The sequence below is a fragment of the Oncorhynchus tshawytscha genome, linkage group LG31, assembly GCF_018296145.1.
Source record: "Oncorhynchus tshawytscha isolate Ot180627B linkage group LG31, Otsh_v2.0, whole genome shotgun sequence".
Taxonomy (NCBI): Eukaryota; Metazoa; Chordata; class Actinopteri; order Salmoniformes; family Salmonidae; genus Oncorhynchus; species Oncorhynchus tshawytscha.
This window is the reverse complement of record NC_056459.1, coordinates 8,723,033-8,747,520: the sequence shown is the minus strand read 5'-3', so window position 1 is coordinate 8,747,520 and position 24,488 is coordinate 8,723,033. Positions and strand designations below refer to the sequence as shown.

The 24,488-nt window shown below is 42.1% G+C and overlaps 3 protein-coding genes across 4 annotated transcripts; all 3 read right to left on the bottom strand.

The window, feature by feature from the left end:
• Positions 1-257: 257 nt before the first annotated feature.
• On the bottom strand, positions 258-5,443 carry LOC112229787 (LIM/homeobox protein Lhx9-like). 2 transcript variants are annotated; one of them, XM_024395836.2, is made up of 7 exons: positions 4,914-5,443; positions 4,486-4,618; positions 3,439-3,641; positions 3,044-3,152; positions 1,956-2,085; positions 1,664-1,878; positions 258-1,474 (listed from the first exon to the last, which is right to left on the bottom strand). In XM_024395836.2, the coding sequence occupies exons 2-7, from the start codon at positions 4,609-4,611 to the stop codon at positions 1,112-1,114; spliced, it is 1,146 nt and encodes a 381-aa protein (XP_024251604.1). In that variant the 5' UTR covers positions 4,612-4,618; positions 4,914-5,443; the 3' UTR covers positions 258-1,111. The 2 variants fall into 2 exon arrangements, with proteins under 2 accessions (XP_024251604.1, XP_024251603.1); XM_024395835.2 differs by having other exon boundaries at positions 4,486-5,443.
• A 125-nt stretch (positions 5,444-5,568) lies between these two features.
• LOC112229788 (histone H3-like centromeric protein A) lies at positions 5,569-10,382 on the bottom strand. Its single transcript, XM_024395837.2, has 5 exons — positions 9,996-10,382; positions 7,800-7,971; positions 7,503-7,633; positions 6,365-6,439; positions 5,569-6,137 (listed from the first exon to the last, which is right to left on the bottom strand). The coding sequence occupies exons 2-5, from the start codon at positions 7,924-7,926 to the stop codon at positions 6,009-6,011; spliced, it is 462 nt and encodes a 153-aa protein (XP_024251605.1). The 5' UTR covers positions 7,927-7,971; positions 9,996-10,382; the 3' UTR covers positions 5,569-6,008.
• Positions 10,383-11,115: 733 nt separating this feature from the next.
• On the bottom strand, positions 11,116-17,103 carry psmb10 (proteasome 20S subunit beta 10). The gene is made up of 8 exons (XM_024395838.2): positions 16,823-17,103; positions 13,012-13,105; positions 12,799-12,896; positions 12,492-12,632; positions 12,123-12,238; positions 11,813-11,871; positions 11,578-11,729; positions 11,116-11,461 (listed from the first exon to the last, which is right to left on the bottom strand). The coding sequence occupies exons 1-8, from the start codon at positions 16,885-16,887 to the stop codon at positions 11,350-11,352; spliced, it is 837 nt and encodes a 278-aa protein (XP_024251606.1). The 5' UTR covers positions 16,888-17,103; the 3' UTR covers positions 11,116-11,349.
• Between the last annotated feature and the right edge of the window lie 7,385 nt (positions 17,104-24,488).

The following is a 24,488-nucleotide window of genomic DNA, read 5'->3' as shown; positions in this document are numbered from 1 at the left end:
AGTTCGGCTTGGTTGGGTTTCAGAGGACGCACGGCTCTCGAACTTCGCCTCTCCTGAGTCCGTACAGGAGTTGCAGCGATGGGACAACACTGTAACTACCAATTGCATACCAAGAAATTGAGGAGATAATGGGGTTAAAAATAATCTAGTAAAGTATGAATTATCAGATTTGACCGACTGATTGCTGAAGAACTGTATTACCGTATCTGTTGAAAAATGCTTTTAGACAATGAGTAAACAGACAACCTATACTTCCATCAGTTAATACAGCCCATTTATTAAAGTACAAAGAGCTCGTAGTCATATTTGTGGTGGGATTCAGATACATGATCTTACACACATTCCCTGACACTCAGTGTGTACAATATCATAACAAACACAAGCATCTATACATCTCTAAACTACTTGCGCATATTGATATCATAACAGCCATGACAAACCGTGGAACAAAACAAGGAGCGAGGAATAATCATAAAATGCTTAATTTACCATAGCATTATTATAACTAAAATTCTATCAGTTCACGGAGCTGTACCGTCAACATGCCTAACATTGACCACGTTTACATGCACACCAATATCCACTTATTATTCGGGATACTCAAGTATTCTGTTTTTGAGTTGCTCCATATAAACATCCTATCCCGATTACAATAACCCAAAAAAGTTTGTATCCCGGTTATGAGACATCCGGATAAGAAGGCTGGGACATGCTGATCTTCGATGGGATACTGTAGCATGTAAACATCAAATTCAGTTTACTGTTGTTTTTTGCGGTCTGCGCAGGCTCAGTTTCGCATAGCATGGGTGATGTTTTTATCTGATTGTCAAACTCACTTGAAAAAAAATAGGCTACATGTGCAGTTCGATCCATCATAATTCCATAGTAATTTGTTTAGCTGATACTCTGTACCGGACTGCATAGCCTACTGGCTTAGGCTACTTTCCCCCATAATTTAGATACATTTCTGCAGGCCATATTACAATTTTTGACATTTGGTAGGCCATTTGTTTGTCAATTATAGTTAGACACTTGTAGCTTCTCTTCTGTCATAACTTGTTGTCCTGGAAGATTAAATAGCGTAGTGCTCACCAGAATAATGCAAACATGGTCAATAATATGGTTGAAGTACAGTGTCAGAATCGTCTTCTCTCCCCAATCCAGACTCCCCAAAATCATAGGTCATCAAAGGGGAGAGCCTTGGTGCACCCTGGGGATTGTAGTTCAGGAAGAACGAGTCTTTAAACCCTGCTGATTGGTCGGCGGGGCTTTGGGGCGGGTCGCTGAGAGGGGCGGTGAGCAGAGAGAGCTCCAGTTGGTCGATGGTGCTGGTCTGGAAGGACTGGTGGGAGGTCACTAGGGACGGGGAGGCTGTAGCCATGGTGTCGAACCTCTGGGGGGCGGGTGAGTTGCTCTGCGACTCGTCGGCTGAGAGGGAACGCCTCAGCTTGGCCCTTGCATTCTGGAACCACACCTGAGAGCGTGTGTGTGTGTGAATGTATAAGAGAGAGATAGAGATGAGAAATCACAATAATTTTAAGCATGACCTCAATGTCCATTGGCGACAGTTTGTCCGCATAATCCTGTACTGATTTTTTTGGGGGGGGATCTACTCCGGTCAAAGGATTTTAACTGTGAACAAATTATGTTCTATGTCTCAAACCTGAAGCACTCTCTTGGGCAGACCGGTCCTGTGAGACAGACAGCTCCAATCCTTGCCATCAGGGTTGTGTTTCAGGGCAAAATAGGACTCCATGGCTCTCAACTGTTCGCTGCGGAAACATGTTCTTATTCGCTTAGTCCGCCTGCGGGCCCGGCCACCTGTAACACCATCCTCCAGTCGTGGCTCAGGGCTGCTGACAGACTCCTCCCCTTCTCCTGTATCAAGGTACGTTGATATAGCAGACTGTCCATTTGTAAACGTGAATATCATCTGTCATCTTCGATTAACTCACCTTCTCTCTGCTTGAGGTGGAGCTTGTGAGAGGGTGGCGCACTGCTGTCATCATGGTAATGTGATTGACAGTACAGGCTCTGCCCATGTTGACTGTATAGGTTTCCAGGCATCAAAGTGACATCACACTCCTATGAAATATAGAATTACCACCATTGATGTAATTAAAACCGGTGCCTAGAGAGAGAGACTTCAATAGCCTCCTGTTATGTTCCTATTAAAGTGTATTCAAGCTTACGTTTGGGCCTCTTGCCTTCGTCAGAGCTTTTAAAAGTGAAAGTGTACCCAGATTGACTAATACAGAATTATTTGATTTTATGCATTTCACATCACCATTACCACAGGTTTCAGTAATAAACAAGAATTCTCCCCCCTAGCTTACGGTGCGGGTAATTGCTCCACCTTATACTCGGAAAGGCTAGGGCAGGGTTTCTTTATCCCTTTTTCTCCCCAATTTCGTGGTATCCAATTGGTAGTTACAGTCTTGTCTCATCGCTGCAACTCCCGTACGGACTCGGGAGAGGCAAAGGTCAAGAGCCATGCGTCCTTTGAAAACACAACCCAGCCAAGCCACACTGCTTCTTGACAATGCCCGCTTAACCCGGAAGCCAGCCGCACCAATGCGTCAGAGGAAACGCCGTACACCCGGCAACCGTGTCAGCGTGCATTGCGCCTGGCCCGCCATAGGAGTCCCTAGTGCGCGATGGGGCAAGAACATCCCTGCCGGCCAAACCTCCCCTAACCCGGACGACGCTGGGTCAATTGTGCGCCGCCCCATGGGTCTCCCGGTCGCAGCCGAGCTGTGACAGAACCTGGACTCGAACCGGATCTTTAGTGGCGCAGCTAGCCCTGCGATGCTGTGCCTTATAGACCACTGCACCACTGAGGTGGATCGCGAGTTATGAAAAGACATCCAAAATCTCACACCATTTCTTCTTAATTTGGGTCATTGGAGGATGCAAATTTCTCATTTCGGCCTCGAGCTGAAAAAGTTATACAGAAGTGTCTAGGAGGTAGGGTAGGGGCTAGTGGTCAAAGTAGAATTGGACAGGTACTGCAAGTGCTAATTATAGATCCAAAATAGCTAACCTGGCAGGAAAAGCATTCAGGGTGAAACGTCAGATCACCAGACCTCATGACCATTGCTGACGACGGGATTGGCTGGGAGCAGCGGGCACATCGTCCCACACTGAATAACCTGGCCAGTTAGAGAAATAAGATCTCTGTTAGAACTCATCATTCTTGAACAATATGAGGACTGAGCATGTCTTCTACAACATTAACATGCTCCACTAAAGGAAATCCTCTTAGACAGAAGAGAAAAGTGTACAAATAGAAGACTGTCGTCAGTAGCCTGCAGAGTATTACCGTACAAGAAAATTAAGACGGGACCAAAACAACCAAATGAGTAGTCTGGTGCAGATAAGTAGGTAGAGGCAGAATCAAAGCAACAAGTGTCTAAAATGGGTGAAGACTGGAGTCACCTGCAGTAGTCCTGCTGACAGTAGATGCTGCCGTCACGGCAGTAGAGTGTGAGGTGCGTCTGGAGCTCACACTGGCATTGGCTACAGCGGAGACACGCCTCGTGCCACGCCCGCCCTGCAGCCAATAGGACAAAGCGGTCGCAAACGCGTCCCTCGCAGCCGGCACACACCAACGGCTCCTCTACTAAGCCTGTAGCTGGAGACTGCAAAGCAAGAATAGAAAAAGGTCATTCCAGGTCACAAGGGCTCCGTTGTAATACTTTACAAATGCATCCCTCCTTCCGCCGTTACTTGAGGTAATCACTGATTTGACATGACTGGAGCGGTGTAAACAGACTCATGTCAGATCAACGATTAACACTAGATAATTTAACAGGATCATGACACATTTTAGGGGATCGTGGAGGCCACTGTGTATAAAAATAGAGCCACATTTCCTGGTTTCCCTGCAATCACCATTACTTCCATCAAACAAGACAACTCAGAATGTAGGTCATGGATTTCCTGCTTACTTTATGTACATAGTGGCTGTGTGGTCTATCAAACAAACTGAAGCCTGTTAGCCGAAGCGTGCACATGTACGTTCATTATGTTGAACCCAGTTTATACCGGGAACAGTTTTCAGACATGCGATACTGGAGCGGTGCAAAAAAGGAGCAAAGCTTCTCTTTATGGGAAGTCATGAACTATTCATAAAAACCCATAGAAGACAAATGGAGTGTAGGGCCCTTGGACATGCATTGAGACTGTTCTCACATGACTACATTGTAAAAATACTGTCAAAATGTTAAGATGTTTAGTCAAGAATTTATCCAATTCCATATTATTATTTGTTTTACAGATACAATGTTGTTAACAGTTCTTAACAGGCAAAAAAAAAAAATGGGGCATATGCTATTATATAGTCCACATATACAGTACTGTATGGGTTTTTAGCCAACTCCTCTATTGTTGTCATAACATGCATGTATGGACGTCAGAACAGTCTGGGATCAGGCTACAGACATGCATAATTCTTAACATTGGTTCAGGCTAGCTGGGGCTTACACTGGCTTTTGAATGATCCTCTCCTAATTGTCTGCTCCCCTGGTTCACTGACTCCTCCCCCTCGTCACCATGGAGGCTGCCATACAATAAGCCCTCCAGGGTGCTGCTGTCCTCTGGTGACATCATGATTGCCCTTGTGACAGAGGGGAAAAGGATGGATATGGATCACATCAAATAACAGACATTTAAAAGAGTGCTTGCTTATTCATTACACAACTTCATTATGTTTATTTCTAACACTATCCTTGCAGTTGATACTTCAGTCTCCAATCCTAAAATGCACCTTCTACAAACATTTACAATAGATGCAAGTAGACAATGTGGAATTAGAACAGATTCAGATCATCTTGGCAAACAAATACATTGCTCTTAACATAACTATTCAATGAATTGGCTTGACTTGACCCATGAGCATAACATGATCTTACCTGACGTGATGTCCTGAAAGAATGCACTTCTTTTGGTTCCCTGAACAATATCCCCTTTAAAATGACAACTTAATGTGCATTATGGCACTTGAATAAACAGTACTATTCTCTGTCCAACCCCTTCTCTTTGACTCCAAAAATCCTCATGTCCACACCATTATTGTGATAATACGCTAAAACAGTGTTCCCGCTCCTCTGTAGTCGTTCAACTGGTGTGCCGTTAACTTTAAACATCGAACTCCCTAAATGTTGCCCGGTGTGATTCTCGGTCCCAAGCGAAGCCTCAGCACACCTGTAAACAGGACCATCAGGAGCAGTTTCAGGCAGGTGTGAGAAGATTGGATTGGCTGCGCTGCCTGCTGGGAAAGCGGGTAGATCAGGGGCCAGGAGGCAGCAGAAAGCTGTCCCAAGAGACCAATTAAAAAAAAAAAAAGAGCCAAAAGGGGCATCTTGGAACACCACATCATAGGCTGAAAATACAATGCGACAAAGGCAGTGGATAAAACCACATGCACACATACACCACAGATGCATGTTAAATTTGGGCATGAAATATAACATGAATAAAAATGAATTTCCGGGTTCTAAGTATGGATCTGTAATCCTACAATAGCTGTATGGGAACAGGTATACAAATGTGAGGCATTTCTAATTGTTTATCCTACTGAATAAAAACATTTATTCAAATCCAACATTATTTACAGTAAATCTCATATTTGACCACTATACTAACTTGTCTTCGGTGGCATGAGGGCCCAAAACACAGATGAACTAAAGCAGTATACCCAAAAGTGTTTTTCCTTCAACGTACAAAAACACCTTTTTCTAAAATCAAAACATTGGTCAACAGTCCTTGCCTGGGTGAGCATTTTGTTATAGAATATACTGAGTTTATAACTGGCATGAACGTAATGCATGTGTTTTTGGGGCAAATTAGATCCACTGATGCTTTGCATCAAAACATAGCATTGTTAGAGGTCCTCAGCACCCCATGGTCCATGGTCAGTAGTTTAAAACAATATATATTAAAAAGAGGCTATAACAGGCGCACTCCAAGCCACACTGCTCGCTCCTCAATGGCTCATCTGAGTGTTCTCAGAGATGATCCACTCCTCGAATTCGCCGGGCAAGCTGAATGTCACGGGGAAATAGCGTTACACGCTTGGCGTGGATGGTACACAGGTAGGCATCGGAAAACAGTAAAACGAGGAAAGCCTCTGCAGCCTGGAAGAGAAAGAATGGTGTCAAAAAATTATGACCAGGAAACGTTCATTTTGACAATAGTTAATAAGGATACCATTTTTTAAATATTGCAGATATGTAAATAAAAACTTTCAAAATAAGTGTACTATGATGTTATTATAATCAAACATTTTAAAACTGTAAGAGAAGGGTTTAGAGTATTGATATAACAGTTCTTCAAATAAGCACAGGAGTGGGAACCAACCTACCTCCTGCAATGCCAGAAGAGCATACACCTGCCATCTCATGAAGTCCCTACTATACGTCTGGCACACCTCCCGAACCTGAGTAGACAACCTGAGTAAACAACCTTGAAATTCGCTGAAGATAAATAATCACTAATAGGAAATATTAACTCGGGGTAGCAACTTTAATTGTAAAAACAAGCATTTTAGTTCATCTTTCTTTTATTATTTATTCCAAACTAAGACACCACCAGCTTACCAGTCCCTCCAGGATTTTTGCAGCATATACAGTGCCTTGCGAAAGTATTCGGCCCCCTTGAACTTTGCGACCTTTTGCCACATTTCAGGCTTCAAACATAAAGATATAAAACTGTATTTTTTTGTGAAGAATCAACAACAAGTGGGACACAATCATGAAGTGGAACGACATTTATTGGATATTTCAAACGTTTTTAACATATCAAAAACTGAAAAATTGGGCGTGCAAAATTATTCAGCCCCTTTACTTTCAGTGCAGCAAACTCTCTCCAGAAGTTCAGTGAGGATCTCTGAATGATCCAATGTTGACCTAAATGACTAATGATGATAAATACAATCCACCTGTGTGTAATCAAGTCTCTGTATAAATGCACCTGCACTGTGATAGTCTCAGAGGTCCGTTAAAAGCGCAGAGAGCATCATGAAGAACAAGGAACACACCAGGCAGGTCCGAGATACTTTCGCAAGGCACTGTATATGGAAAAATTCTTGATTTTGCTGCAGCAATTCTGATGTCAAAATGCGCTGATGTGCGTCTTCATTGGTCTACATAGCAAGCCCCCTTTTTGAAGTGCGTGATTGGTCATTTTTATGTGATAATATTGAGATGATTTGACTATTGTATGCAGTAATAGTGACGTGATAGGTCAAATATGCAAGCTCTCGCATAATATGTGGGGAATTGTCGATTTTGCAAAGAAATATGCAATCCTGGAGAGACTTGTTTACCCACATACACAGCAGAGTTCACAGGGCTTTACAGGATTAACTATGCATCATCAACAACAGGTAATGTATTGTTAGAGAGTGGTAGCATCCATCTAAGAATGTAAGGTGGTTGTAAATCGGTCCACAGGAGCCATGTGCTAATCAACCTCTACTATGCAAGACAGTGGTATTGTACCAGGCGCGCAAACGGTCCCTTGCGCAAAAGCAAGTCCGTGCTCTTCTGGTACTTGCGAATTTCCATCAGAGCTCGGGTGCCAGGGCGAAACCTCCTCCTCTTTTGCAGGGAGGGAGCTACACCTGCAGGGGCTAGAGAGATCCAAATCATCTTTAAAACAATGGAGAACCTTATAATAATAAAATATTTATTCATTCCAACACATTCAACTAGTGGTCACATACATAGCTAAACAAAAAGTTTGCTTCAGTGTCAGGATTGAGAAGGCATGAGTCAACCCACATTTCCCCTTCTCACCTGATGGTCCGCTCAGCCGTACCGCCGGTGATGTTGAAGCAGGCGCGGTTGGGGCTGGAGGCCGACGCTTGGGTGTTGCACCCTTGCGTCGGCTTGCAGAAGAGCTGTCAGGATCGCGACGAGGCATGCTCCAATACTAGTTCACAACACTGAGTTAAAGCCACACCTTTGCCTGATGGCGAAGAGAATATGGAGAAAAGATGCATTTAGTGAGTTGATCCAGTATTGACCATATAAGTTCTTGGACTTCATCATTAATCTTGCATGTCATCATCACACACCTGACCTGTAAGCCAATAAGTAAAAAGGGTTGGACTCAGACTGGATAAAAAATAAAAAGCATAATTTATGTCTTTATGACAAGGGTGTCAAACTCATTCCATGGAGGGCCTGAGTGTCTGCTGGTTTTTGTTACTTCCTTTCAAAATGGTATCAAATTAAGACCTAGACAACCAGGTGAGGGGAGTTCCTAACTAATTCATGATATTAAATTGCTTAATCAGGTACAAGGAAGGAGTGAAAACCTGCAGACTCTCGGCCCTCCATGGAATGAGTGAGGGGTTTCGATTAATCTCGGGCGGGTGCAAGTGTGTTTTGCACTGGCTGAAAGTTGATTGCATTCGATCTGAAGTGAGCCAGGTGCCCCACTCATGGCAAAGTCAGCACAAAACTAAAAGTTACATAAGTAAGCACTTGTAGTAATGAGTAGGATTTCACATGATTTCAAGTGATTGATTTGATAAAGGTTTTTCTATCTGCCTTCCCAATAAAAAATAGTTTTGGGGATGGAAAAACGCTTTCAGTGTAAACTTAAAACTAAAACCAAATATAAAGTACTTGGAACAAAAATATAAAATGCAACAACTTCAAAGATTTTACCGACTTACAGAAATCAATTAATTTTAATGATTTAATTAGCCAGGCCCACCCAAACAGAATGAGTTTTTCGACAAAAGGGCTTTATTACAGTCAATACTCCCCAGCACCCCCCCACCCTCAGATGATCCCGCAGGTAAAGAAGCTGGATGTGGAAGTTCTGGGCTGGCGTGGTTGCACGTGGTCTGCGGTTGTGAGGCCAGTTGCACGCATTGCCAAATTCTTTAAAACGACGTTGGCGGCAGATTATGGTTGAGAAATTAATATTAAAATGATCTTGTAACAGCTCTGGTGGACATTCCTGCAGTCAGCATGACAATTGCAAACCCAATTTGAAACATCTGACATTGTGTTAGAAAACTGCACATTTTAAAGTGGCCTTTAAATTTGAGAAAAATACGTTTTTTTGTGCATATGGAAAGTTTGAGATTTTTTTTATTTTAGGTCATGAAACTTGGGACCAACACTTTACATGTTTATATTTTTGTTCAATGTATGTAGAAAAGATACACAAAATACATTTTTCTTATACTATAATCGTTGAGAACTAACAAACACCGAAATAAAAGCTAAACGGTCACGGGAAATAAATTCCAATGGATTGAACAGTATTGATTTTATTTGTTAAATTCGGAGCAAAAGAACAGCCTTAGCCATGGAAAAGGGCATAGAATTACAGGAAATTCTTGGCAACTGCTAAATATTGTCTCAGTTACATGGCAGAATCACTGGAAATGAGCTCAATTGTGAAATTCTGAGAATTGCAGGAAATGTTCTTACAAATGCTAAAATGGCGCACAAAAAAATACAAAGATTGGGGCGTCTGGACGATGCACCATGCTGCCTTGTTGACAAAATGACAGAGGCGCAGATTACTGTTCTATTTGAGACCGCAAGCCTCTCCCCCCAATTTTCGCTCGATAACGTGACCGCCATAGTCCGGTGTACCCACATGCCAGATTATTCGAACCCCCTCAGTGACACATGCCATCTTTGAGTGAATGTTGTTATGCTGGGGGAAACCTGGAAACAATGCAAAACAACATTCACTCAAAGATAGCAGATAGCTAGCGAACTGGCCACACAACAAGCTAACTAGTAAACGGGCATCGGTATGAAAGCAAAGAACTTGGCAAATCAAGAATAACAAAAGTTAGCTAGCTAACTGACAAATTCATTTAAGGGAGGAAAGAAAGCTAGCGATAGTTCTTCAGAGAGCGTTGGGCAGCTAACGTTATATTGAGCAAGCATGCCATATCTAACATTGCAAAAAATGCAGGGCTAGCATAACTTTATAACGTGCAAAAATTACACACTTACCAGCCGACACTCATATTTTCCGTGACCAAAAGACCAGCTCAAAATTCAAACGACGCACGTTGGTGTCCTTTTCTTTGCAGAGCCAATGAGATTCATGATTGGCTTGTAAAAACGCCCTGTTTATCGTTACTCCAATGGGTGGTGTTGGAGAAAGTGAAGCTGTTCTTTTGTGGACCCGTCATATCGAGCATCTGCTTTTCCATGAGGTAAACGCATGTATGGTCACTCAGCTGTCTGTTTTGGCCATACAGCATTTACTGCGATCCGGGCCTCTGCAGAAGTCAGGTCATTCATACTTCTTGAGCTTCGCTCAGCAGCGCAGAGCCATCAACCAGTTATGTCAATGCGGAGCTATACAGAGCCCTCTGCATTGTAAACGTTTTTTTGGGGGAAGCAATGACGATGTGGTATGGAGCTTGATTTGGCCTATGCAAGCCTTCTGAGGCTCCGCAACTGCGTGTCACACCCTCCAATACGGGGCTTCCGGTACACATTGCCAGATCAAGCATAAATCGGTTTCAAAGAACAGTAGTAACGGCATATATAGCAGTAATATGTAATAACTCTAGTAATACAAATTATAGAGACAGAAATATTCAACATGATTAGATTCAGATGTGTGTATGGTTTGGGGTGGGGGTTATCACAGTGAGTGCGGTTACGTGCTAATATAATAGTTTGTTATTTTTTATTCTCCTCTGAATAAATCGGCGTTTAGAAGTAGTTTTCACATTAAAACTTTATATGTCCGAACTCAGAATCAAATACTCTTCCCAAAAATAACATGGTAGAACATTTATTTTGATTGCCAATTTTTTTGCATTTATCAGAGTTCCGTCAGCTAGCCTGATTTCAAATGTGTCCAAATCGTTCTTGCAAAGCATGTGAACGTTTTAATCAAACTATTACATTAATCTGACTAGCCACAATAGTCGCATTATTGTGTGCATGGAACCGTACTCAGTGATTTACTATTGCATGCATGTTCTTGTAGAACCTGCTAATACATGTAGGTCTAATAAAAATGTCTAAATGCATTCATTGTATTTTGGTATTAAGTACCAGTAAGGCGATCACAATGCAAATTACCAATGCTTGTTAATGATACTTAATGCCATTATCGCATGTAAGAAATATTTTATTGCCTTTTAATGTTTCATACACTGCAATACTGTTTTGAAAGTAAATTATTGAATTAAAAAAGCTGCCAAGTATGTATAATAAGCTATGCAAAACCCAATACCATTATCAATTCACAAGTTCATCTTGGCTATTTAGAATTAAAGTAGATACTTTTGCTAATGAGTGTTGGAATTCACAAGTGTGTTTGATGATTCCTGCAGCAGCATACATTTCACTGAGTGTCCATGAGCTGAATTGATTCATCAACAACATCCAGAGGCAGGGGTGTGACAGTCTTTGTCAAAACTGCAGTGGTGCCAGGCTTGTACTTGTACTGCCCTTCTCTGGAAACAGACAGAGAAAGAGAAAGAGAGTATATTGTAAATTCCCATTATGAATAATCAAGTAATATTCACAAAATGTTGTTGGTTGTAGCCCAGTAGAAACTTGTATAGCTCACCTTTTCCCCTTCTGGGCAGGTTGGTCATAGCCCCTAAGGTACTGAACCCCTGCCTGGGTGATGACACACAGGTCCACGTTGCTGCCAGAGCCCAGGTCACAGAAAATCCCAGCAGTAATGGCATCCCGCACCAGCTTTTTAGCCTCTTCCAGCTGAGCAAGGTAGACAATTAAGACAGGTGAGCAATACATTTTATGAAATTAACAACTGTTCAATGAGAATAACTGCATCTCACCTCCATGTTTGGTCTGTATCGGTCCTCAAATATTGAAATAGCTGCCCCTGCTCCTGATCCTGCAAAAACAACGGCAGCAATGTTACTTTATCTAATGTTTCAGTATTCAATACAACTTCATACCATTAGAAGCTCTTCACACGGCCCAGATTAATTATTTGATGGCAATAGACAATGACCAAAGACAAACAATACAGACAACACTATCTGTGATTACGATGAACTGAAACGCATGGACAGATGGTGCAAAAAAAACTCTCCAATGACAGAGAGTCAAGAATTGATGAGATAAACTAATGGGAGAGCATACCCATGGTAAGGAATGGTAGTTTGTCGTAAGAGCCGTGTGGGTAGACGCTATAGAGGTGAGCGCCAGTCACATCCACACCTCCAACAATCAGAGAGGAGCCAATATGTCCCTGGTACCTGGAGTGGAAGTCACAATTCAGGTGTAGAGCGCTACAATGTAACAGCATCATCAAAATGTTCTTGATAAAAACTGGTTGTTGTAATCAAATGAGGGATGTGCAATCATTGACGAAGGCACTGTTGTGTCTGTTATTTTATATTATGGTCTGGAAAGTAACTGGATTGTCAGCATTCAAACCGTGTTATGAGAGTGGCCACTGTAGTGGTCTTATTTTCCCATCGTCACAGACTCATTCATGCTCTCGCTCACCTGAAGAGCATCTGTTTCAGTTGTCGGGTAACCGTGACAACAAGGGGAGGGCGTCCTGTGCTGAGTGAGTGCAGCTCCACATTGGATGACATCATCTGAGTGGTGACTTCTGCATCTGCAGCCACACCTGCTCCACAACAGCTACAATAAAAACTGAGATTAGTGGGTGAAGCATGGTGACTCAAATAGACTTCAACAAAAGCCCCAGTCTTTGCCTACCATTGTGCAGGGGCTGATGCTGATCTACATAGGGGTTACACAAGCTACACTATTATACTGTACGAGGTGTATTCTTTGTGGCACTTACTAAATGTTAGGTGCAATGTAGTGGATCTTCATGCAATTCTTGTCAGCTACCACCATGTCGTCAGTGGCTCTTGTGTCAGCTCCAAGTATCACCCCATCCTGTGGAGGGAGGAAACCCAAAGTATAATCATACTTAGGGTATTGATTGTGCTGAGCTCAACCCTGAAACAGCTACATCACAGGAAGCGGAAAATGTGTCATGACTGATTCTCACCTTGAAGACTATGCCAGCGATGGTGGTTCCAGTCTTCCTTGCCTTAGGAGAACTGTAACCAAGCTCAGACAAATTCCCTTCCAATACAGCATTCCTGCAAAGTGAGCACTTTTTATGCAATGTTGGGTATATTTAGAGGAACTGGCATTGTGTTAGCCTATGTAGAGCCAGGCCGATATATATCGATTCACTGATATTATCTGCCGATATTGGCCTTTTAGCGCTATATCGGTCTATAACCCCACTGATAACCGATATTCAATCAATTTAAAGAAAAAAGGGAATTTCATGCTCATCTGAACACTTGCGGCCATTCTCATGATGTGTCATTATTGTCACAAAGTATGAAATCAACATTTGAAGCATAGTTATTGGATAATTGCTTGTTTAAAAGCAGAGCTTATTCAGGAAAGCTTCCTCTACAGTCTCTGCTAAAACTATGCATTTACATGGTAACAATATGTAGGCTTGCAGTAATTAACCTGTTTTAAACTGTGCTATATTCTTAGTAATCTGTCTGTAGGTTCACAATTTTACAAAAATGAGTCATATTCAGAATAAATAACATTTTATATCAGTTTCTTTAACAATTTCAGACCGGCACAGTAATTAAAGGACAATTCTGCCACTTTCCAACCTCATTCATCTCCTGCACCAAACCAGTGTCTACATACAGTACCAGTCAAAAGTTTGGACACACCTACTCATTCAAGGGTTTTTCTTTATTTGTTCTTTTTTTTTTTTTTACATTGTAGAATAATAGTGAAGACATCAAAACTATGAAATAACACATATGGAATCATGTAGTAACCAAAAAAGTGTTAAATCAAAATATATTTTATATTTGAGATTCTTCAAAGTAGCCACCCTTTGCCTTGATGACAGCTTTGCACACTTCTCTCAACCAGCTTCATGAGGTAGTCACTGTATGTGAAAACAGCACGTTTCTATGATATGTGGCTAAAAAAATAAGGTCCTGAAACATTGCTAATCACAGGGCAGGGTTAGAAGTAAAAAAGTGAATTTTCAAAACCTGCAATGAGTTTCTAGCCCAAGGGAGGGTATTCTTGCTCCACACGTCACCGTGAATCTCTGTTTTATCTTTTGATGTCATTGGGTAGAACTTTTTAACGTTATATTTTTTTCAGACAAAACGTATAAATGTGCTGTTTTCACATATGTTGACAATCCAGAGGCGGCTGGTGGGAGAAGCTATAGGAGGACGGGTTCATTGTAATGTCTGGAATAGACTAAATGGAACTGGGTCAAACATGTGGTTGAGATATGTTTGATACAGTTCTATTCATGCCATTCCAGCCATTACAATGAGCCAATAGTCGCCTCCCACTAGCCTCCTCTGGTTGACACTTGTATTGTGCTGGAGAGAATGAAAATTTGGTTGAAAAGTGGTGGAGTTGCCCTTTAATTGTGCATGAATTGAGTCTTGACTCAAGCCCCTCACATCCACCTCAAGACCTCGAGATCTTTCACAACACTGTGGTACAAACACAACATCTTATTAAACAGAGCTGCCAACTCTCAAGCATTGGCCGTGAGACACATTTGACCCTCTCATGCTCAGACGCCGCACCTCACATCTCACGCATTGAAAAGTACTGCTTTTATTTTTATAGTCATGTCCTGACTAGTTAGTGCCTAGTCAGTGCGTTGACTTTTCAACTGTGCTCCGAATCGTTTTTAAATCGGAGCATCTGCGCCTGCAATTTAACATCACGAGCGGAACCTCTATCATTGTCCTATCACAGCACTGTGAGCCACGGCACCTTGAAGCAGATGATTGGTCTAGTTATGTAAGGGACCAAGAGGATTAATCAAGATCAGAGTGGAGCTGGATGGAGAGAGCAGCACAGTAGCACTGTTTTATGTACAATGCCAACAAAATTAGGTTGCTGTTACGCCTCGATCACACCGACAGCGTCATTGCGCTAAATGGTACGCAGCATCATCTGGATATGTGTGCAACAAAAGTTTAACATTCACCTTTTACTACCTTTTCTGTCAAGCCGTCTATGCATACAGTTGTATGTATATGTTCAATATATCCAACGTATGCACCACACAGAATGCACCGCAACTGCCTCTGCAACACAATGTTGCAAGGCAAACACAGCATTCCATTGGAAATAAAGGTACTTCTGGTGTACCAAAATGCAATAACGCTATCGGTGTAATCGAGGCGTTACTCCCATGCCTATTGCAGAATGCATCTGTTTTACAGTTTTTAATAAAGTCGATTTAATCCACACTTGCATTTGTCCCCTCGTTTGGTGATTGGCATTAAGACTGTGACACTGATAGGGCAGTAGACAGAGACCTACAGTATGTTTTAGCAGGGAAGGTTTGGTAGCGGGACCTGATGTGTAACTATGCCAGTGTAATCACATATTTGAAATCTGATATGCTTACTTGAGTGTTTGAAAATGAAGTATATGAGGCTATGTATTTTGCAGCCATTCATGGACAGTTTTGAATAAGTCCTACAAATAAGCATTGGATATAAAATGCTCCAGGCCTCAAATATAATTTGACATTTTAATATTGTGCACATGCTAAGCAGAGATGGTAGGGGGACTCACAACACAAACACATCATATTATGTCTATGTAGAGTACGATGATGGCAAGGATCTTAAACTAGTGCGCATAAACCACCTGAATAGTGATATTCATTAGATCTTTCTTGAAGGTTTGTGATTGATAATTTAGTTGTTGTTATAATAAGAATTTTTTTTTTAAAAACAGCACTTGGGAAACATAGATTGGGGTGGCGAACCCTCCTGGAGACCAAGCAGGATTTTCTTCCAGACCTGTTTTAAAGAAAGTTCACCCAAATGACAAAATGTATGTCCTTAGCTTGAAAGCAGTCTATTGACAAGGAGACTGAAATCTAGGATTTGGTTACCCACTGCCATCAACCATTAATATTTCCTGTGTAGAGCCTTGGTGTAGTGCAGGAATAACCAACTAGATGCAGCCACAGGCCGACTTTTTGTCAGGAGCGGATGGTCGGGGGGCCAGAAAATAATTACAAATCATTTGTAGACTGCGAATTGGCAGCAAGAAGCCCAAACAGATATGTTTGACTAAAACATAAGAATTTCAAACCTTGCTTACATTTATATACGATCATGTGTCTCTCTATTATGCGTGGGAATACTTGGGAACAGACTTCTTAAATTAAGATCACTTGGAGATGATTTCCTGATGATTTTAGTCTTTTATGTCCTACAATGGAAATTCCACACAAATGTTTTATTTATTTTTGTACCGAAAACTTGGGGGGCCAAATAAAACCACCCGCGGGCCAAATTTAGCCCTTGGCACATGTCACGTACTTTCCACCTGAGAGCGAACAGTCCCTGCTTCCAACCTTCCCACGGTTTCTCCCATTTGCCTGTTTCCTCATCTCATTTCATTACTGTCTGGATAATGTGTCAAACCACCTCAAAAAAATATATTAGCATACTTTAAATGTATTCCCAACGATCTCAAAGTTGTACAATTGAGTGTTTATTTAATGTTCAAAGCATCTTGTATACACCTGACCTGTGGTTTTATTTGATTTTCCAGCCTGGTCATACAGTAGGCCTAAGCCATGTCAAAATACATAGAATTACAGGACATTAGCTTTAAAACTGTAAAACCTGTCTAGGGGTTGTGCCAGAGGGCAATGAAAGTCACTCCAAGTTTTCTTACAAAGCTGACGGCCCTGATTATTCTAAAGATTTTTTCGTCGTTGCAGTAAATGTTTCTCAAATTACCATGTGGGCCTCTCAGAGAAATGAACTCACCTGCGAGTGTTTTCGAAGGAAAAACCAGCGCTTTGAGGTTGGCACGGTCGAGAATTATTGAGCATCTTTAATCAAGATGAGCGAACGAATCCACAAACCGAGACCCCTTGTGAAAGGTGAGACAGCTTACTGCACTTTACTTTTCTACCCCTATTACTTTGTTAAACGCTGTCAAGGTAAACTGTCTTAGCTAAATGTGTCAGCGTTTAGTGGGGAGAACTCTTTCACTTTCAATTTTAAAACATCATAGCCTCAGACGAATCAAAATACCGTACAGGCCAGGGAGAACAAAGGGGTCATGGCAAGAAGGGATACAGCTTTTGTTAAGTTAACGTCAAAGGTAGTTTTTTTTGTTGCATTTTTGCAACCCATTTCCTAACATTAACCTAATTCCCCTAACCTGCTGCGTAAGTTCTAACCTGCTACGAAAAGTCAAATCTGACAAACTGTATACCATCTTGTCAAAACCGAACAAAATGGATTCTCAATGGCTGGTTGGCTGATAGGAACGGGATCCTTGGGCCGTCCCAACTCGGATGTTTTAAAATGGTTAAGGTTAGCTAAGGCTTAAGGTTAGGTAAGGGTTACGACTAGGGTACGGCTGAAGTTTAGAGATGTCCGAAGGATAACACTAACGTTGTAGGATCACAACCAGCACTAACGTTGTAGGATCACAACCAGCTGTTTGGAAAATGAACAGCGGTATAATTGGTGCAAAAGGTATTGAATTATAGAAAATAAAACGAAAGAAGCAATGAAGACGGGTGAAGTGTGAATAGGCCTACTTTTATATGCATGTCTATGGCGTGTAAAAAAAAGTCATGTCCTCTATGGTCATACTATCAATGGCATATCCTAGGCCATTTGCACCATTATCAGTTTGTGGAGTGTGGAACATGTTATGGAAATGACAAGGCCATTGTAAATATGCTGTATGTTTAGTATTAGTTTAAAATACAAAACAGTTTCTTAACATAATTATATGTAGGGTAATGTAGGGTAAAGGGAACTTTCATTCTATTTTCTTGCACTTGGTCTTTGTTGCTCAGGGGAGAATGGACATCAGTTCTCCTGCTTGGTAGCAGAAACACATGGGAAACAACATCCTGCGCAGGGAGAAGTCCAAGGAGAAAGCCCCATATTTCAAGAGACTTGGATTCATAGCAGGTATACAGTCCCTTCAGAAAATATTCACACCCCTTGACTTTTTCCACATTTTGTTGTGTTACAGCCTGATTTAAAATGGATTAAATTGAGATTTTTTTCCTCACTTGCCTCACTCTGTGCAATAAGAGTTTAACATGATTTTTGAATGATCACCTCTTCTCTGTACCCCATTCATACAATAATCTGTAAGGTCCCTCAGTCAAGCAGTGAATTTCAAACAGATTCAACCACAAAAACCAAGGACGTTTTCCAATGCCTCGCAAAGAGTATGTATTGCTAGATGGGTTCAAGTAAACATTGAATAACCCTTTCAGCATGGTGAAGTTATTAATTATACTTTGGATGGTGTATGAATACACCCAGTCACTACAAATATACAGGTGTCCTTCTGAACTCAGTTCCCAGAGAGGAAGGAAACCGCTCAGGCTACCTTGGTTAGCGCGCACTGCGCCCGGCCTGCCACAGGAGTCGCTAGTGCGCGATGAGACAAGGATATCCCTACCGGCCAAACCCTCCCTAACCCGGACGACGCTAGGCCAATTGTGCATCGCCCCATGGACCAGACACTGAGAGAAAAATTCACCCGTCAGCAGGACAAGAACCTCAAACACAACGCCAAATCTACACTGGATTTGCTTACCAAGAAGACGGTGAATGTCCCGGAGTGGCCGTGTTACAGTTTTGACTTAAATCTATGGCAAGACTTGAAAATGGTTGTCTAGCAATGATCAACCAATTTGACAGCACTTTAAGAATTTTTGAAAAGAATGGGAAAATATTGTACAATCCAAGTGTGCAAAGTTCTTAGAGACTTCCCCAGAAAGACTCTGCCAAAGGTGATTCTAACATGTTAGATATCTGTATTTAATTTTCAATACATTTACAAAAATATGGGGTATTGTGTGTAGCTGGTTGAGAAAAAAATCTATTTAATCCATTTTGAATTCTGTCTGTAACACATGTAATAAGTCAAGGGGTATGAACACTTTCTGAAAGCACTGTATGTGTAGCTAGGGTGTGGTTTATTTGAACTGTCGTGTGGACAATACCCCACTACTGGTCAAATTGGAAATTGTGTCCCCCTCTGGCTGCGTAACCAAATGCTGATATTTTTCCACAAATTGGTCTTTTGACCAATCACATCAGATCTTATTCAGAGCTGATCTGATTGGTCAAAAGACCAATTGGTGAAAAAAAATATCAGAATTGTCTGGCTGTGCTTCGAGAGGCTAGTCAAAGACTACATCACCTTCTCCATCCCTGACACACTAGACCTTCTCCAATTCGCCTACTGCACTGACAGATCCACGGTATCGCCATTGCACTGCACACTACCGTCACCACCTGAAAAAAAAGGAATGCATGTGAGGATGCTGTTCATAAACTACATCTTGGCCTTCAATACAATTATGCCTTCTAAGCTCACCCATAAAGCTTGTGGGTCTGAACTTCTACCTATGCAACTGGGTCCTAGACTTCATGACGGGCCGTCCCCAGGTGGTGAAGGTAGGCAACATTAACTCCTCGACACTGATCCTCAAAACGGGGGCCCCACAGGGGTGCATCCTCAGTCCCCTCCTGTATATCCATGACTCCATGGCCTCACACAGTTCCAACTCCATCATCAAGTTCGCTGATGACACAACAGTAGTAGGCCTGATTACCAATGAGACGGCCTACAGAGAGGAGGTAGGCACTGATGGCGTGGTGCCAGGTAAACAACCCCTCCCTCAACGACTGCAAATCAAAGGAGCTGATTGTGGACTTCAGGAGGAACCAGGCTGGGCGCCCCCCATTCTCATCAATGGGGCCACCGTGGAGACTGTCAAAAACATAAAGTTCCTCAGCGTACACATCAGCTGGGAGCTGAAATGTGAAGACACGACAGCGACTCTTCAACCTCAGGAAGCTGAAGAAATTCAGCCTGTCCCCTAAGGGTCCACAGGACGTCCATCGAGCATGCTGTATCACAGCGCCGATAAAGGCCGATATCCATCCGGACATTTGCCACCTAGGAAATGTGTATCACTGAACCTTCTCAAATAGTAGTTGAGTACCCCTGCTCTAGTGGCTTGATAAGGAACGTGAAGCAGAAGACACCACACTGATGTATGTCTCTTTATGTTCAGTTCCTTCCCCTGCTCCAGAATTACAATTAGTAGCTCATTAATGTTGATGCATGTGTTAATGCAGGCCTAAATTCTGAGTTTGGCAATTCAGCACTGGGAGCTGTCCATGTGCAACAGTGTCCACAGTATTCAAAGGCTACTGTTTAGTTGAAAAACATGTGAAAGAGGGATTCCACTAGGCCATTGTGCAACTACATTGAGGGCAACCGTTTCCAATCTACACAAAATACCACATTTTTCCAATGTAGTAATATAACAGTAGCATGACAAAAAAGAGCTTCCAGAATGGACAATTTGCAATATTTAGGCCTACTGCAAATCTTAACACCCATACTGTTACGGGACTAATTGGTAATGGAACCATAAACCTGTGATCTCTTTCTGTCCCTGCTGCAGTTTGGGGCATCTCTGTGTGCTACTGGCTACCTGACTGTGGCTCTTGGAGACTAAGGGCCCCAAGGACTCCTCTAAACCTCTTTGTGGATGTGAGAGCACTCTCAGGCGACGGCATTGGTCATCGATGGTGCTTTGGCCAACAGGCAGTGGTCCCGGAGTGCGACTGATCTCCTGCTCGTTTACTACAGTCATGCTAACTACGAAATTCCCCCATCCACAAAGAAAATTGCAAACGTCCATGTTGACACCCAGGTCTGTCAGACACTCGTGCTTACTGATGTCCCCCTGCACTCCTTCATGAAACTATTTATGAGGTTATTGAGGACGAGCCCAGTCAGACAGCCAACAATCAAGGTAAACGCGTCCGTTGTGTTGTCCTCCCACTGCTTAAAGCCTCTCTGATCGCCAGCATCTTGAATTGAAGCGAAATGAGAGAGATCTACAGGGATCCTTTTAGACTTGTAATCCTGCATACATCATTGATGTACATTGAGCCAGAAGGGTGTTATGCTGGTTACTTGTTCAAATTTGTCCACGTTGTAGCCTTGTCGCCTAGCAGCTTCAAATGGTTTGGCAACGGCTTGCTGCAATTAATTAAATAACTGACAGGGATTTTGAAAGTAATTTTGTCATTTGCTATACAAATGAATATCCTATGTCACTCTGTTAACATATTATTCTTATGTAACACATTAGACTCTTAAATGACCTAGTACGATACATTACAGACTTATTCTAAAATGGATTAAATAGTTTGTTTTTCACTCCTCAATCTACACACAATGCCCCATAATTACAATGAAAAAACAGGTATATAAAAAAACAGAAATCACATTTACATAAGTATTCAGACCCTTTACTCAATACTTTGTTGAAGCACCTTTGGCAGAGATTACATCCTAGAGTCTTCTTGGACAGGACGCTACAAACTTGGCACACCTGTATTTGGGAAGTTTCTCCCATTCTTCTCTGCAGATCCTCTCAAGGTCTGTCAGGTTGGATGGGGAGCATCACTGCACAGCTATATTCAGGTCTCTCAGGAGTTGTTCGCTCGGGTTCAAGTCCGGGCTCTGGATGGGCCATCCAAACTATTTAATCTGATCGGAAACCTGATCAGAAACCTGGTTTGATACAGGAACCTCCACCTGGTGTGTTACAGCATCCCTGTGAAGAGTTGACCATATAACCAGGTAAGATGGACTCTGTCTGTGTGTGTGTTAGGTAGAAATAGAGGTCATTACCTGGGAGTCTCAGTAGATTTAGCCAGGATTCTTGTTCTCTTCTGTGTATTGTGAGAAATGTGTACACGTAAACACAGTTTATCGTATTTACATTAGCAGTACATGAATAAATGATAAAAGTTTAAGAATAATCTGTATTATCAATGTTTTCTACAATTTTCTTATTTGATAATTCTACAACCTAAAAATCATACCTTTCTCCCCCTCCTCAGCATGGTGGATCTGAAGGAAATGTGTACCTGTTTGAGGAAATGTGTGTGCTTGGAACATTGCATGTAGTGATACATGAAGTGAACAATGGAAGGTCTAATGGTATCAATCCGATAGAATGAAATATTAAAACTCAGTCTACAGAATTAAATGGAACACAGTACATACAGTTGAAGTCGGATTTTACGTACACTTAGGTTGGAGTCATTAAAGCTCGTTTTTCAACCACTCCACAAATTACTTGTTAACAAACTACAGTTTTGGCAAGTCGGTTAGGACATCTACATTGTGCATGACACTAGTAATTTGAACAACAATTGTTTACAGACAGATTATTTCTGTCACGACTCCCACTGAAGGTGGCTCCCCTGCCTGTTCGGGCGGCGCTCGGCGTTTGTCGGTGCCGGTCTACTAGCTGCCACCGATCCCCTTTTCTGTTTGTTTTGTCTTATTGGTTGCACCTGTCTCTTATTTTGTTTTTTGATTCAGTACTATTTAAGCCTGTTAGGCCCGCCTGTTTTTGTGCGGGCTTGTTTTCTGTTAGTCAGGTTGTGCGTGTAGTGTTCCTGTCCGTTTGTGCCCTGTGTTGGGTTGGACATTTTGTGATCATTTTCGCCTGTTGTTTTGGGTGTTCGCATTGGAAACCGAAATAAAGTCCGGTTTTCCCAGTATCCTCTGCTCTCTGCGTTTGACTCCACACCCACCACTCCAGGCATTGTGACAATTTCACTTATAATCCACTGAATCACAATTCCGGTGGGTCAGAAGTTTACATACACTAAGTTGACTGTGCCTTTAAACAGCTTGGAAAATTCCAGAAAATTATGTCATGGCTTTAGAGACTTCTAATAGGCTAATTGACAACATTCGAGTCAATTGGAGGTGTACCTGTGGATGTATTTCAAGGCCTACCTTCACACTCAGTGCCTCTTTGCTTGACATCATGGGAAATTCGAAAGAAATCAGCCAAGACCTCAAAAACTATTGTAGACCTCCACAAGTCTTGTTCATCCTTGGGAGCAATTTCCAAACGCCTGAAGGTACCACGTTCATCTGTACAAACAATAGTACGCAAGTATAAACACCATGGGACCACGCAGCTGTCATACAGCTCAGGAAGGAGAAGCGTTCTGTCTCCTAGAGATTAATGTTCTTCGGTGAAAAAAGTGCAAATCAATCCCAGAACAACAGCAAAGGACCTTGTGAAGATGCTGGAGGAAACAGGTACAAAAGTATCTATATCTACAGTAAAACGAGTCCTATATCGACATAACCTGAAAGGCCACTCAGCAAGGAAGAAGCCACTGCTCCAAAACCGCCATAAAAAAGCCAGACTACGGTTTGCAACTGCACATGGGGACAAAGATCGTACTTTTTGGAGGAAAAAGGGGGAGGCTTGCAACCTGAAGAACACCATCCCAACCGTGAAGCATGGGGGTGGCAGCATCATGTTGTGGGGGTGCATTGCTGCAGGAGGGACTGATGCACTTCACAAAGTAGATGGCATCATGAGGCAGGAAAATTATGTGGATACATTGATGCAACATCTCAAGACATCAGTCAGGAAGTTAAAGCTGGGTCGCAAATGGGTCTTCCAAATGGACAATGACCCCAAGCATACTTTCAAAGTTGTGGCAAAATAGCTTAAGGACAAGGTAAGATATTGGAGTGGCCATCACAAAGCCCTGACCTCAAACCTATAGAAAATTTGTGGTCAGAACTGAAAAAGCGTGTGCGAGCAAGGAGGCCTACAAACCTGACTCAGTTACACCAGCTCTGTCAGGAGGAATGGGCCAAAATTCACCCAACTTATTGTGGGAAGCTTGTGGAAGGCTACCCGAAACGTTTGACCCAAGTTAAACAATTTAAAGGCAATGCTAACAAATACTAATTGAGTGTATGTAAACTTCTGACCTACTGGGAATGTGATGAAAGAAATGAAAGCTGAAATAAATAATTCTCTCTACTATTATTGACATTTCACATTCTTAAAATAAAGTGGTGATCCTAACTGACCTAAAACAGGGAATTTTTACTAGGATTAAATGTCAGGAATTGTGAAAAACTGAGTTTAAATGTATTTGGCTAAGGTGTATGTAAAAGACTTCAACTGTATATACTGAGTGTACAAAACATTCCTTCCTAATTGCGTTGCATTTAGCGTCAAGTTGGCTGGATGTCTTTTTTTGGTGGTGGACCATTCTTGATACACACGGGAAGCTTGAGCGTGAAAAACCCAGCAGCGTTGCAGTTCTTGACACACTCAAACCAGTGCGCCTGGCACCTATTACCATTCCCTGTTCAAAGGCAGGTAAATATGTTGTCTCGCCCATTCTCTCTCTGAATAGCACACATACACAATCCATGTCTCAAGGCTTAAAAATCCTTCTTTAACCGTCTCCTCCCCTTCATCTACACTGATTTGAAGTGGATTTAACAAGTGACCTGGAAAGTTTGTCATGGAAAGAGCAGGCGTACCTAATGTTTTGTACACTCGGTGTATATGTAGTAATAGAATGTTCA

Coding starts and splice junctions, on each gene's coding strand:
- LOC112229787 (XM_024395835.2), bottom strand. CDS start 4,611: ATGATGTCACCAGAGGACAGCAGCACCCTGGAGGGCTTATTGTATGGC. Junction 3,642..4,485: donor AGGATCATTCAAAAGCCAGT/GTAAGCCCCAGC, acceptor CTTGCTTTGCAG/TCTCCAGCTACAGGCTTAGT. Junction 1,879..1,955: donor CCACCTCAAGCAGAGAGAAG/GTGAGTTAATCG, acceptor ACCTTGATACAG/GAGAAGGGGAGGAGTCTGTC.
- LOC112229788 (XM_024395837.2), bottom strand. CDS start 7,926: ATGCCTCGTCGCGATCCTGACAGCTCTTCTGCAAGCCGACGCAAGGGT. Junction 7,634..7,799: donor ACGGCTGAGCGGACCATCAG/GTGAGAAGGGGA, acceptor GGATCTCTCTAG/CCCCTGCAGGTGTAGCTCCC. Junction 6,138..6,364: donor CTCTTCTGGCATTGCAGGAG/GTAGGTTGGTTC, acceptor TTTCTCTTCCAG/GCTGCAGAGGCTTTCCTCGT.
- psmb10 (XM_024395838.2), bottom strand. CDS start 16,887: ATGCTCAATAATTCTCGACCGTGCCAACCTCAAAGCGCTGGTTTTTCC. Junction 13,106..16,822: donor TCCTTCGAAAACACTCGCAG/GTGAGTTCATTT, acceptor CTCACTTTGCAG/GAATGCTGTATTGGAAGGGA. Junction 11,462..11,577: donor CCTGCCCAGAAGGGGAAAAG/GTGAGCTATACA, acceptor GTCTGTTTCCAG/AGAAGGGCAGTACAAGTACA.